The sequence below is a fragment of the Cucurbita maxima genome, unplaced genomic scaffold, assembly GCF_002738345.1.
Source record: "Cucurbita maxima cultivar Rimu unplaced genomic scaffold, Cmax_1.0 Cma_Scf00015, whole genome shotgun sequence".
NCBI lineage: Eukaryota > Viridiplantae > Streptophyta > Magnoliopsida > Cucurbitales > Cucurbitaceae > Cucurbita > Cucurbita maxima.
Window position 1 is genome coordinate 4,968,973 of NW_019272031.1, and position 13,548 is coordinate 4,982,520.

A 13,548-nucleotide genomic window follows, 5' to 3' on the forward strand; every position below is an offset into this window, starting at 1 on the left:
TTTTTTTTTTTTTTTTTTGGATCTAATCAATCATTCTTCAAAAGATGGTGGCAAGCCCTGCTTCATTATACCATCATTGCGCCAATTAATATAGACTTTTCACCATGTTCTGTACCCCCACCCAAAAGAAAAGAAAATTCCCTGCTAATGCTGATGGCCCTTTAGGCTTATTCATTATTGTCGAATTCTGTTCTTTTTGGGGTTTAACCATTTTAGAGTTGGCATAAATTATCAGCTTTTGAAATAGTAATAAATTTTTTAGATGATAATTGATGTTACAAAGTGTGTGTGAGTATGTATAGGCGAGAAAGAGAAGTAAAATAAGAGGCATTGTGTGAGTTTGGATGGTGAGGTGATATATGCTTACCATTTGTCTGTCTAAAGTGTTACATTCTGATGAAGACTTGCATCTACTTCGGCCTGATGTCTCCCAATTTGCTCAGACATGCTGTAGCCTTAGGCCCTGCTTGCTTTTACATGTGATGATACAAGTGTTGCAGCCCACATGCCTAATCCACAGCATTTTGTTTTTATTGTTACTGTTGTTATTTTATATGAGTTTTTACACCAACAACGGATCTTTACTTAGTTATGTCTTTTTTTAATTTTAATTGTTCGGATTTAATCATTTGTATGTTTGGTGTAAAATTAGCATCCAATTAGAATTGTAACTTAGTGGCTACTCATTTTATGGTGTAAAATCATTGAAGCAAATGTTTGGGAAAAAAAACAAAAAAACAAGATGCTTTTTGGTCTTAGAAGCATCCAGTTTAGTTTCTTATCAAGTTTTGAATTTAATTTTTGGTTCCAAAAATTTATTTTCTCTTAGAAAACCACTTAAAAAAAAAAAAAAAAAAAATTAGTCTAATGGTGAATTGGGCCATTTAGAATCATTTTTCAAATATAAGAAATAAAATATAATGTTTTGAAATTTTGGTCATCAAATAGACACTAATTCCTATAAAAGTCCTATACATGTTATTGCTAAACATGATAAATTAAAAGTCCTACAAAAAAAATTTCTCAATGTCACGAATTTGTTTATTATAAAGGGAAGGATCAGTTTATACTTTTAACCATGTATGAGTAAAAACCTTTATCGTTGTTATCCATTTAAACTGTAAACCTTTACAAAAGTATAAAATATTTTCTATTGGGTGCGGATGGTCTTAGAGATGTTAAGGTTGATTGCATGGATATCCACGGAAAGGATCATAACTCTCTGAAGCTTCACACATTAATGTTGTTGACATACTGAATGCAGCAAACAAACCAAACCAGAAGTCAGCAATCCATTCATAACGACGAAAAAAGTTATGCAAATATAAATCAATGACACGGTCTGATCCAAAGAAAAAGATAAAACAAAGAGTTGATTCTAAAAGAGACCCAACACGGAATTCATCACAAACGATTCAAATGAACAGAAAGGAAACAAAGAACATGAAGAAAAGTGCAAGCATTGGAGATGATACAGAGAGTGGGGTGTTGTTGTTTTGGGGCGGAGCAGTGGGTGGCTGCGGAGGGCTGAGCGGTTCCAACACTTTGATTATCATCCTCTGCCCTTTCTCACAGTGCCCTGAAACTCCACTTATGAAATAGAACAGCCCTGCTCTCTCAACTCTCACCACTGCGTCGCCATTGTTGTTGTACAACAGAGGCTTCGAAGAAAGGCATTGCTTGTACTCTTCCTCTGTCACCTCCATCACTGAATCTTTCTCGAACTTGAAATCTGACATCCTCAAGAACTGCATTAGCATTCTCTCAAAACAACAACACCAAAAAAAGAAAAAGATGCACTTACGGAGGGTGTCATCAACGTTGAATCTGTTATGGGAGGCCCATTTATTGTATCTATCAGCGTGTTTATGCTGAGGGACAGCCCACCCATGTTCATCACCGACGAGGAATTCAGTGCAAGTTGCAGAGAAGAAGTGGAAGAACAGAAAGAGGAGGAAGAAAGCAGAAGAGAGGAGGGAAGCCATTGTAGTCTTGTATTATGGAGGTTACAGAATTAATGAAAGGATTTGAAAAAGGGTTAAATAGAGGAAGTGAAGCGTAGTTGGAAGTGGAGAGAGACGTGGGAGAAAGTGAGAGGCTTTGGTGGTCAGCCACAACAATGGTATACCCTTTGAATTCGTATAACTGTTTTCTTAAATGGGTTTACCATTTTTTTTTAATTAAAATGATATTTTTGTGTGATTCAAAATATTGAGAGATTTGGCGGGGTTCTATTATTAAAAAGATTTTAAAATTAAATTTTGTACTGTAGCTCTGATCAATTACTCTAGTTTGGGTGAGGAGGGCGGAGTCGGAGAGCAGACCGATTGATACTAAGTTTAACGCTCCTGGAATCAATCTATGACGCAAGATTCAGAGAAGAGGTTCGATACCATGGTGGACAAGCTGTTTCAGAATGCAGAAGGTCCTTCCTAACTCAAATTCCGCATCATCCCCGTCCTCCGCCAGGTTTTTTGCCGCTGTTCTTTTCTCTTCTTTTCTTCTGTTAGTTTGTTAATTGTTGAGAAGATGAAAGCAGGAGCTGAACATTAGCTTAACGTATCAAATGCTAGATTCTTTCTGTTGTCATTCCGGAGTCATAAGATTAAACCAGATTCATTACTTTTATCATATTAGAGGATTATCCCAAGGGTGCACCAATGGGTGTTATAATGGAGTTCGATCCAATCAGGCGGCACAGGCATTTTTGCTCCTGGATTGCCACACTAAATGCGGCACCTGGATGGAAACAAACCCTAACTGCTTTACAGCGTGAAAAAAGCTCTTCGCCACATTCACCTAAGAGCTCTCCATCGGGTTCTCTTATTAAGGTACGTAAAGAACTTCTGGTTATATTTTGGAGCAATGCAGATGTTGACTCTATCAATATTAGAGATTTTCTGTGACTTTCATCTCATCTCGAGGAAATCATTGCAAAACTCTGTTTCCTTTTCCAGGTTGATGACCCCATTAGATCGGTTCCAAATCTATTCACATCTTCTGCAAAGAAATTGAAAAGTGGTCTTTCTAATGAGAACACCGCCAAGCGCTAGCCTTCGTCACATGTAAACTTGACAGAGCTTCCGGGATTAAATTGCTGCCTCTTCTAAGGTATGGAATACATGCACCCTTTGGAGATGGGTTTTTCATGTCATGCCTTCCCCAATTGAGTTCCTTCTACAATGATATCTCTGCTGTCATATCATTATCTCTATAACTAGTTATGGGATTTTCTAATGGTGTAAAGTAATTTTTTGAGGTTGCTTCTATTGAAGTTAAGAGTGGCAAAGTGAAGGGCTATTAATTTGAAACATGGTCTCTCGTAAATTATACGATGAATCAACCTTATGAGCATATGAGATAATATATTTCGAATTTTTGGTATGACATAAAATACCTCTTTCATTCGTAAAGGGCATAGTTGAACTTAGAAAAGGGCAAAACTGGGAGCACGACCATGTCATTGCTCTAGCTCTAGCAACCCACAGTTTGTGACGACCACTTTTGAATAAGGGCGGTTGAAGCCTCTTTCTGCAACAACAGCTCTCTTATCTCCTATTAGCTTTGCCACCCTGTTCATCAAACCAGACCTCACACTATCAAGTCCTACTTCATTTCATACCAAACCCATAAATTTATGTTAGCAAATATGAAGTTTACCTGAAGTAAGGAGAAGTAGTGTTGTCTTTCACTGTCTTCACTTGAGCAATCCTTTCCGCAACCTGCATCCCTTCCAAAACTGTTCCAATCACCAGGGTTGAATTGTCCAGCTCTGGCGAATCCTTGACAGAAATCGTGAACTCGGTCCCATTCGGTTCAGTTCCGACCTCTTCCTGATCCACCTCCAGTTTCCCTTTTCGGGCTACCAACTTCAACTTGGGTGGTGGTTTCAAAGGGTCTCTCACAATGATTCCCACAGTTCCAGCCAAGTTCTTAATACCAGGGCACTTCTCGTTGACACTCGCCCATTCATCTTTAAGAGTTTCTGATGCTAACTCATTCCCCCCTGTCCTCTTTGCAAGCTCAACATCCACGCCATAAGATCTCACTCCACTGTTTTGAACATAGTTTGATGTGATCTTCACAAAGTCTTTTCTTCTGTAAGAAACCCCTGCAGCTCCGCTCACAAGGTTACTGAATCTAGCAACTCCTGCAGGAGCGTCATTGCCATAAAGGCCAATGATAATGCGACCAGCAGGCTCTCCATCAATGGAGATATCAAGAAATGCACGCTTGGTGGGGCTCTTTTCTGTGCAAGGAGGAGGGACGTCGTTGGAACTCTCTGATCTCTGTAATTCTTGCTCATTTTCACCCAAGATTTCTTCAGCCTCTGCTTTGGAGGAGTTGTAAAATGGGTCTAGAATCTGAGAGCCAAAGAGAAGAAGCAAGAGGGAATTGCTTCCAACGGTGAGCTTACGGCGGGAGATTGTGCAACATTGCTTGAGGAACGGAAGATTTGGGGAAGTGGGGAAGTTTTGAGTTCGAGGAGGAGGAGGAGTGGAAGGGTGTTGAAGCTTATTCGGGGGATGATGAAATTTGGGGATTCGCAACATGTCCTGAGATTGGGAGTATTCTTTCCTGGGTTTGGTTGGGTGATCTCAGTGCTTCAATTGTTTCAGCCTTTGTAAGCCTTTCGGGGGCGGCGTAGGGGATTTCGTGGATAAGCAATACACGAAAAGATAACCACACACGAGAGAGTGCACATTGATAACAGAGTAATGTGGGTCAAACTACGGCCCCAATGCAATCGGAAGGTAGAGGACCTCTTTCCTTTATGTTATGATACGAATCTTATGGTGCTTGCATAAAAAACTCTCCTCTTTTCATCTTCTCCAGATATTTTTCTTTAATAACTATTTGATTTTTTTAAATAAATATATAATCAATACTTCCATTTATAATTATTTATTTATTTACTTATTTGCTTTCACGATTGCACATAAAATAGATGTTTCTTATTTTTGTGTTTTCACGATTGAAACTATACATTTGGCTTGTGCGTTTACTAGATTGTTGATCTATACAGGCAGGCATCAATGATGATCAAAGAAGTAATAGCGGGTTGTAATTAATTTGAAATTTGAGTATAATATCTGTATCGGGTTTTGCCATCTTCGATTTCCGTTTCCTTTTCATCTTTGTTTTTTCTCAAGTGGAAATGGGTTGAATTTGGTGGCAACACCTTTTCATCTCTACATTTTGCCTCTTTTGTTGGTATTTGGTTAGCCCAAATTTCAGATTTTGAAAGACCATCTCCAGATTTGAACCATATTCCTTGTGCTTCCATGTTGTTAGGGCTTCTCTGACTCTCAAAGATCATGGTAAGAAAGAATGAAGAGAAAGTGATGAGGAATAATTGTATGTTTTCTTTTTGTTTTTTTTTTTTACATTGATTTGGAACAGAAAGTGAAGAAGAACAATACAACCCGCTCACCAACTTCCCCCATCTCGTCTCTCTTCCAATAACCCCAGACCCTTTATTGTGTGTAATGGGGTAGGGCTGTGAAGAGCTATCCCATGTTCCCTAACACCCAACCCAACATTGCGTTCTTCCGGAGTTGAAGAGACCATAATGGGTATATACGTTTTAAGTTACCTAGATTTAGCATTAGGAGGAGTTGAGTTGATCTGGAGATTGGGATAAAAAGCCTTTGTGTACCACAGCTTTCCACCACAAATTCCCCATCATCCCTTTGTGTACACTCCCAAACTCCAACCAAACTGCTCAACCCTCTTTGCCTTCCATCTCTTGGATATATGGAGAGGGAGGGTGACCTTCTTTTTTTTTTTCTTTTGCAATCTCACTCACTCATTCTAATCCCTTTCATTTTGCTATCTCCACCCTCCATCTGCTGTGATTTCACTGTACCAACCCTCCTCTTCCACAAGTTTACATCCATCCATTTCTTCTTTCCTCCCAAACAAGAGAGTACAACAAGTAGAGTGTGTATATTCTCGGTTGGATTAGGTCGAGAGGTTTTTTTTAGACCAACTTAAAAGTTTGGTCCTTAGATCCGTAATCAAACTCAACCCAAAATTTTTCACAACCCAACCTAACTCAACCTAACCCTCTATTTTTCGGTTGGGTTCGGGTTGTGAAACAACCCGAGTGTCAAGCGGAGAAAAGTGAACTACGAAGAGGGTCCAACGGAGAAATAAAAGGGTGAGTGACGTCGACGTTCGACGACACATAGAGACAAGAAAAGAGTGAGATGAGAACTGAGATGTCAAACTACGGCGCACAAAGAAAGCAAAGAGGAGTTGAATGACGAACAACGAAGACAAACGCTGTGATGTGAGTGTGTGAGACTTCATTTTAATTACCTAATTATCCTCGAGGTTGAAGACGAACACTGTGTGAGGCTAGGAGACAAAGTCTTGGACTCACGGTCAAAGAGAAGAGAGAGTCGGAGAGACAGCCTGCAAAGTGCTGACGTGCCATTGGCAGGGGTAGACTCATGGACTTGGGCTATGTGGGCTTGCGCCTATTTTATTTATTTATTTTTAAGGATTTCTGGTTGGGTCAGGTCGACCCAATAATTTGAATTTTGAACCTAAACCAATAATTTGGGTTGGGTTCTCGGGTTAGCGGGTCGGATGTACACCCCTAATTGCAATGTTTAAAGCACTAACTTACCAAATTACGTATTAGCCTCCAATATGAAAAGTGATATTTAGTTTATAATGCTAATAGCACACAATAATTTTAGGGTTTAGCACAAGGTTTGGTGATCCAATTGTTGAGTGTTGCTTCATGTGACCGACAGAGTTAGATACTTTTTTAATATGATGATGCAAGGATATGGTAGTTCCATTATTATTATTATTATTATTATCTAATTTTGAAAGAACAATTAGAGTTTAATGTCAACAAGGCTGTGGAATGTTATGAAAATGGGAAACGCATAAGATATAACGAGGGAGAACGTGATTGGAGGTTCTATACTTTTATTGGGAGTGTTCTTAAACTGCGAGATTAAATTTGCAATTTAATCAATTTTTGAACGTATACAGAACGGATGCCAAAGGAACATGCGTTTACTTTAACAATCTAGAACAGATGGTCAATAAATTGGATTCTCTCCCCTTTTCCCGTCCAGTGTAAAACCCTCCCCCAACCCCTCATCGAATTCGAGCTCAAACCCTCTAATCTCCCCGTTTCATTCCATCTCTCTGTACCACATTCCGACCCAAATGGCCAATTCCAATGTTTCTCCGACTCCCCTGCTCAAAGATGAGCTCGATATCGTCATACCCACTATCCGAAACCTTGATTTTCTTGAGATGTGGAGGCCCTTTTTCCAGCCTTACCATCTAATCATTGTTCAGGACGGCGACCCCTCCAAGGTCATCAAGGTCCCTGAGGGCTTTGACTACGAGCTCTACAATCGCAACGATATCAATCGGATTCTGGGTCCTAAAGCTTCTTGCATTTCCTTTAAGGATTCTGCTTGCCGGTGCTTTGGATACATGGTCTCCAAGAAGAAGTATATCTACACCATAGATGATGACTGCTTTGTGAGTTTTTCCCCCACTCTTGAATTGGGATTTCTGTGCCATGTTTCGGGATTTTGGATCTGATCTGATTTGGGATATGCATTGTGGAATTTGGGGGTGTTTTTGAATGTTCTCTGTGTAGAGATTGTTCGTCCTGGAATGTTGGTTTTGCCTTACCCTGTTTTAGTGGGATTGGTTGAATTTTAGATGATTGGATTTTTGAACTCTTTGTTTAGCTATAACATCTTCGGGCATGATGTTAGCGGCGTGTTTACAGATTTGCATGCTTTTAAAAGCTAAGCTTTCCACTCGTCGGTTGTAGATCTGTCCGGAAACTCACCCGAGACTAGAAATCCTTTTAGAATTTTCGAATGTAGTTGACTAAACTCATGGATCTGCTACATATTTAGGCAAGCAAGTGATCTCATATAGCTAGAGCTAAGACTCTGTCAGTGGCTGGATCGTTCCTTATGGATCTGAGGATGTGTTCTTGGTTTTCGTCTTGCAGGTTGCAAAGGATCCATCAGGCAAGAACATCAATGCACTTGAACAGCACATCAAGAACCTTCTGACCCCGTCTACACCGAACTTCTTCAATACCTTGTACGACCCTTACCGTGAGGGTGCTGACTTCGTGCGTGGATATCCATTTAGTCTCCGGGAGGGTGTCGCTACCGCAGTGTCTCATGGCCTGTGGCTCAACATCCCGGATTACGATGCACCCACACAGCTTGTGAAGCCCCTTGAGAGAAATACAAGGTATAAACTGATTGAATTACACTAGAGTTGTTTTTTTAATCATAAGCTGATTGTTTTAGCTATCCCTTAGGTATGTTGATGCAGTCTTGACTATTCCAAAGTCAACCCTCTTCCCCATGTGTGGCATGAATCTGGCATTTGACCGTAAGCTCATCGGCCCAGCAATGTATTTCGGTCTCATGGGTGATGGTCAGCCAATTGGACGCTACGACGATATGTGGGCTGGTTGGTGCATGAAGGTACGTTGACATCCCCCCATAACCAGCTGATTCTCTTTCATTTTCATTCTTGTTTCCCATGTTTTGCAATACCTCAATCAAAGCTGACATATTTGGAGCGTTGGATCTTGTGTATTAGGTAATTTGCGACCATCTTGGATTTGGAGTGAAGACGGGACTGCCCTACATTTGGCACAGCAAAGCGAGCAACCCATTTGTAAACCTGAAGAAGGAATACAAGGGAATCTATTGGCAAGAGGAACTGATACCCTTTTTCCAAGCTGTTAAACTTCCAAAAGAATGCACCACGGTGCAGGAATGCTACATTGAACTCTCCAAGCAAGTTAAAGCAAAACTTGCTGGCGTCGACGAATACTTCGACAAGCTTGCAGATGCCATGGTCACTTGGATTGAAGCATGGGATGAGCTGAACCCATCAGGCAGTAAAGCTGCCGATCTGCCAAATGGTGCTTCGAAATAGGCATTGGATTTGGATAATCGATACTTCTTGGGCTTTTTACTGATGTTACCTTCCAATGTTACCGGCTTAGCATTCGCTTGGAATCTCAGAGGATTGGTTTTGCAGCATGGTAGAGAATGTAGCATTATTATTATTCACTTATCATTATGAGCTTAGCCATAGTAGTAAAAGGAGATTATTTCATGTATTTCTGTGATTTTTGAGCATTTAGCTATTTGAAACTGAGATTGTTGCAGGGAGAATTCAAATGATTATTTAATTTTCTTAGAGATTGGTCTCTTTTGTTTGGTTTTCTTCACATTTTTAGATCAAGTTTTCTTCACCTTTGCCTTTTGAAGCATTGCTGACTTTATGATGGCCTTCATTTTGTGAACTTGGTTTGTTTGTGTGTTGTAATATATTGATTTGCTTCTTGACAAGAATATTGATTCTTTCCCAAATGGATAGGATGAAAGCAACAGAATATGCATGCAATGAGACATCTAAATAGCACAAATGTAGCATCTCATGTACGAACTAATTTTACGACGATTTTTTTGGGATTCGAGTAGTTAGTCCCAAGATGAAAGCATTGGTATTATAGAAACAATCGAACTAGGAAAGAAAACAAGGTTAGAGGTACGAGACAGGAAGATTATACGACAGTTTGTTCTCTCCTCGACTAACAAAATGTACCATTGACATAGGATTGATGGGTTCTACTCCTCCACAGCCTTCATGAAGTCTCCTACACAGAGTCCTGTTTTAGAAACGGGTTCGGTTTCAGTCGAAACTATAAACAATTAGACGTAATATAAAGTATAATGACGCGAAAAGTAAAACGAGTGCTTAGATTTCTTTTCTTCAATTAGGAATCTTGCATAATTCATTTTCATGAAGAGAAGGGTGGGGGTAGACATTCTCTCTATTTAGTTGATAAATAAGGATCATGATAATGAACCTAAAGACAATTCCTAGACAACATCGGATCACTTACAAAGTCCTCCATGGACATGAGTTGGTCATAAAGAAGCAGTGTCATGCTACAGGCAAAACAATCGCGACAACATAGAATTAGCAATTTTGATCTTAGCAGATTTCTTGTAGCATTCTCCCAGTTGCATTGATGGAACTGCTTTTCTATGTAAGCCATTATAGGGAAAACCTAAAGGGTTGCTAGTCTACCCTTTTGATGTGCTTAGCTTTGTTTTCGAGTCGATATATAGATGCTAAAAATATGTTCTTATTTATTTACCTGCATGGAGTGCCTTTGATGTTCCACTCGATGGAGCTGTGATGAAAGTTGTAGCAAGTCCATAGTTGGAGTGTGTTCATAGGCAACATTAGCCTTGGCATTACCCAAACCTGATCTATGAAGAACCCCATCAGTGATCTGAAAGGTGACACTACGATCACTGCTTTCACCTGTCATTATGGGAAACATTTGAGCTTCACTCATGCCGGAGGCAAACTTGCTTGAAATCCCAGTTGAAGAAGCCTGTGAGCTCACTCCCATGAGCTTTTCAGAGAGTTCACTCATGCTGTAATTCGATCTACTCTCGGACATGGTGAAAGCACGAGGCACGTGAACTATGGATGGATGAGTCGATGCATTTTGTGAATGTGATGACAGAAGAGAGAGAGCACACCCATAATCCGGATTTCCAGAAACTCCTTGGATGGTTGATGCTGCATCATAAACTCCAAAGTTTTCGCTTGATAGGTTAGTGTGGTGGAACAATGGGTGTGTGTCCATATGGAGGCCTCCCACGTTATGAGAATATTGGCAACTTGTGTCGCATGACATGTTTTCTGTAGCTGCTGCATTACTTCCATTTCCTTGAAAACAAGGTATCTGTACTTCAACATCATAGGGAAGCAAGGGAGATTTCATATTCAGAAGCCTGTCCCCCACTGAAGTTGCACACATAGAATTGTAATCATTCTTGCCCTCCACTTTTATACGCTTACACCAATCATTTTTTCCAAGCTTCTCTGGATAATAAACACCACTAGACAGTATATCTTTGCAGATAAATGAAGTTGCAGCCAATGCTTTCTCCTGAAATCTTCCGTCTCCATTACCTGAAATTTTCAATCAGTGGGTGTGAACATTAACAATGTTGAAGTGGCTAGATAACAACATGGGCCGAAAGACAACACATTATATTGAAAATATAAAGGAATTTGGTATGCTTAGTGCATATAAGATAAAGCCGTGATATTGATGAAGATTTTAAAAGATACTAAAAACAGCATAATCAGATTCAAAGATACATGCAGAATACCCAAAACAAACAAATGAAACTGCTCAACTAGATGTTAAATACATTAAAACAGCCAAGCAATCAAGCAAGCACACTTTGAGGATGGATGGCTGTCAGGAATCTTTGACTTTGAACTTTCGTGTCAAACAACTTGAAATATTTAAGATATTGCCACACAGTTAATATGGTTCTCAAATACTGTAAAACTTTTGGACCTTTAAAACAACTAAAATGCTAGTGGCAGCCAATTAAGCCTGAAGGAAGAGTAGCAAAATGGTTAGTTTGTCAGTTTTTAACGGTTGCATTGAAATCGAACCCGAGTTTAGTATTCACCAAATGGACGCATGATTTCTAAGAAAAACAATCTTAGAGACTTGTCCATCTTTTTCTGAGTTTGATCTTGACAAACCCAGTAAGTAACATTCCATGTATTCTATTTTTCACCATCACAGATATGCTTCAAGATGAGTACCCAAAATAAAATGAAATGAAAGCTTGATTAAAACTTGGTAAGAGGCAGTATCAGATGTAATTAAGTTCACACTCGTCTAAATAAAGGATCCAAATGAAGCAATAAACAGCTGCAACACTTTCACTTTTTAGATGTGGTTGTTGGCTTGTACGATCCAAATGAAGCAATAAACAAGCAATGACAGTTAGAACAGAACTATCACAATTTAATTCACTTCCTCATTTCCCAAAAAAGGGTTCACTTGAAGGGTTGGAAGGAAGGGATCAAAGCTTAAAAGCTTCATAATTCTACCATTTCAACTCGGCCTAACATTGACGTTTAATCATTCTCTAAAGATGGAAACAATATTGGAGAGCTTCATAGTACAAATTGTGTAAAAAAGAAGATGAAAATATTGAATGACCTAATAATGATCAAACCAACCCTTTCAAGATTAAATAAAACAAGAAAAAAAAAAATCTTGAGAGAGAGTCAGAGATAGTGAGATGGAAAGATGGAGAGTTGAAGGATATAGAGAAATGAAATGAGATATGCTATAATACCATTATATGGCTGAAGCAACCTCTGTGCCCTTCCTGAGTGAAAACTGACTTGAGGCTTTCTTCTGCGTTCATTGTGGCCTGCAAGCCGTTTACGACAGCTGCGTTTACCATCATCAAATTCAGAAAGCAAATGAAACCTGAAAGTAAGAACAAGTCCTTAATCAAAGTACCCAAGTCAGGTTCAAACAGGGTAATACATGTCCGGATTGATGATAAGCTCATCATAATGAAAAAGAGCAATTTCTAGAGTCACAGTTGAAATAAAGATAAGCAAAGTGCTCACTCCCTTCTCACGATTTCACAAGAAAGACCAAAAAGGCTGTTGAAGAACAGAATCATGATTTGAGGTGAGAAAATGAGTGAAAACATAACCAACCTGCTACATTGCTGACAAAACCTCTGTTCTATGCCATTCACAATAACTTTGGAAGTCTTTGAATGAACCTCACAAACCTTATGCCTCTTGTGGTAGTCTTTAGAGGAGCTGAGATCCTTGTTACACCCATAAACTTGGCAAAACGGAGTCAGGAAATTCACCCCTTGAGATCTCATTTTCTTATAAGAAGTTGATGACTCAGTGGAAGATGAAATTGCAGCTCTCTTGGAGTACTTGAAAGTGTGAGCATCCCCTGTATCAATAAATCTGCCCAACTTCAAATCAATAAGAGATGAATCTCGATTGTTAGAGTCAACAATGGAACCAGAAAGCTTTGAAGTGGACTCCTCTTCTCCAGGAAGTGGATGAGAGGTGGGCAAAACAAGATTCAAGCTTCTCCCTCCATCAATTTTGGTATTCAGGACATCACTGAAAGAATCATCAGGTAATTGTTTCCCAACCATTAAGGGAAATTCTAGTTCCCCAAAGCTCTGGTTCTCCACATGCTGAGCACCACCTGAAAGAAGTATGTTGTCCCCAAAACTACATGGGATCTTGAATTCCCAACCCAACAAAGAATATTTACTTTTCAGGAGTGAATTAGTAGATGAATTCATCTCATCAGACAAAAATCCCTTCCCTTGAGAACCATAGTTCCACGACTCCATTGTGCAGCAAGATCAGAGCTTATGAGAGCCTTCAAAACAAACCCACCTGAACAATCAGGCAAAACAGCATTTTCTTTCTTTTAAACGTTTCGAACCCAACACACCCAACTCGTTTCAATGTTTTCAAATCATCATTAACAAACAAAATCTAGGTTACATTCAGAGGCATCAAAAGGCATAATCCCCAGAAGCTCACCCCCCCCCCCCCCCCCCCCCCCCCCCCCCCCCCCCCCCCCCCCCCCCCCCCCCCCCCCCCCCCCCCCCCCCCCCCCCCCCCCCCCCCCCCCCC

General features: G+C 39.9%; 4 protein-coding genes across 6 annotated transcripts; 1 reads left to right on the forward strand and 3 right to left on the reverse strand.

Moving 5' to 3' along the window:
* Window positions 1–1,271: 1,271 nt before the first annotated feature.
* Window positions 1,272–2,111, reverse strand: LOC111489973 (mavicyanin-like). Its single transcript, XM_023138381.1, has 2 exons — window positions 1,805–2,111; window positions 1,272–1,732 (listed from the first exon to the last, which is right to left on the reverse strand). The coding sequence occupies exons 1-2, from the start codon at window positions 1,983–1,985 to the stop codon at window positions 1,416–1,418; spliced, it is 498 nt and encodes a 165-aa protein (XP_022994149.1). The 5' UTR covers window positions 1,986–2,111; the 3' UTR covers window positions 1,272–1,415.
* Window positions 2,112–3,304: 1,193 nt separating this feature from the next.
* On the reverse strand, window positions 3,305–4,742 carry LOC111489970 (peptidyl-prolyl cis-trans isomerase CYP26-2, chloroplastic). The gene is made up of 2 exons (XM_023138376.1): window positions 3,661–4,742; window positions 3,305–3,572 (listed from the first exon to the last, which is right to left on the reverse strand). The coding sequence occupies exons 1-2, from the start codon at window positions 4,551–4,553 to the stop codon at window positions 3,461–3,463; spliced, it is 1,005 nt and encodes a 334-aa protein (XP_022994144.1). The 5' UTR covers window positions 4,554–4,742; the 3' UTR covers window positions 3,305–3,460.
* Window positions 4,743–7,194: 2,452 nt separating this feature from the next.
* Window positions 7,195–9,249, forward strand: LOC111489969 (probable UDP-arabinopyranose mutase 2). Of its 2 annotated transcripts, XR_002719482.1 has the most exons (5): window positions 7,195–7,518; window positions 8,006–8,256; window positions 8,327–8,495; window positions 8,614–9,073; window positions 9,104–9,248. XR_002719482.1 is itself a non-coding variant. In XM_023138375.1 (4 exons), the coding sequence occupies exons 1-4, from the start codon at window positions 7,195–7,197 to the stop codon at window positions 8,953–8,955; spliced, it is 1,086 nt and encodes a 361-aa protein (XP_022994143.1). In that variant the 3' UTR covers window positions 8,956–9,249. The 2 variants fall into 2 exon arrangements, 1 of the variants encoding a protein (XP_022994143.1); XM_023138375.1 differs by having other exon boundaries at window positions 8,614–9,249.
* A 173-nt stretch (window positions 9,250–9,422) lies between these two features.
* LOC111489968 (squamosa promoter-binding-like protein 6) lies at window positions 9,423–13,454 on the reverse strand. 2 transcript variants are annotated; one of them, XM_023138374.1, is made up of 5 exons: window positions 12,592–13,454; window positions 12,216–12,352; window positions 10,411–11,019; window positions 10,190–10,299; window positions 9,423–9,694 (listed from the first exon to the last, which is right to left on the reverse strand). In XM_023138374.1, the coding sequence occupies exons 1-5, from the start codon at window positions 13,257–13,259 to the stop codon at window positions 9,683–9,685; spliced, it is 1,536 nt and encodes a 511-aa protein (XP_022994142.1). In that variant the 5' UTR covers window positions 13,260–13,454; the 3' UTR covers window positions 9,423–9,682. The 2 variants fall into 2 exon arrangements, with proteins under 2 accessions (XP_022994142.1, XP_022994141.1); XM_023138373.1 differs by having other exon boundaries at window positions 10,190–11,019.
* Between the last annotated feature and the right edge of the window lie 94 nt (window positions 13,455–13,548).

Coding starts and splice junctions, on each gene's coding strand:
- LOC111489973 (XM_023138381.1), bottom strand. CDS start 1,985: ATGGCTTCCCTCCTCTCTTCTGCTTTCTTCCTCCTCTTTCTGTTCTTC. Junction 1,733..1,804: donor CAACGTTGATGACACCCTCC/GTAAGTGCATCT, acceptor TGAGGATGTCAG/ATTTCAAGTTCGAGAAAGAT.
- LOC111489970 (XM_023138376.1), bottom strand. CDS start 4,553: ATGTTGCGAATCCCCAAATTTCATCATCCCCCGAATAAGCTTCAACAC. Junction 3,573..3,660: donor ACTACTTCTCCTTACTTCAG/GTAAACTTCATA, acceptor TTTGATGAACAG/GGTGGCAAAGCTAATAGGAG.
- LOC111489968 (XM_023138373.1), bottom strand. CDS start 13,259: ATGGAGTCGTGGAACTATGGTTCTCAAGGGAAGGGATTTTTGTCTGAT. Junction 12,353..12,591: donor TTTTGTCAGCAATGTAGCAG/GTTGGTTATGTT, acceptor TCTTACTTTCAG/GTTTCATTTGCTTTCTGAAT. Junction 11,020..12,215: donor GTTGCTTCAGCCATATAATG/GTATTATAGCAT, acceptor TGAAAATTTCAG/GTAATGGAGACGGAAGATTT.
- LOC111489969 (XM_023138375.1), top strand. CDS start 7,195: ATGGCCAATTCCAATGTTTCTCCGACTCCCCTGCTCAAAGATGAGCTC. Junction 7,519..8,005: donor CCATAGATGATGACTGCTTT/GTGAGTTTTTCC, acceptor TTCGTCTTGCAG/GTTGCAAAGGATCCATCAGG. Junction 8,496..8,613: donor GGGCTGGTTGGTGCATGAAG/GTACGTTGACAT, acceptor CTTGTGTATTAG/GTAATTTGCGACCATCTTGG.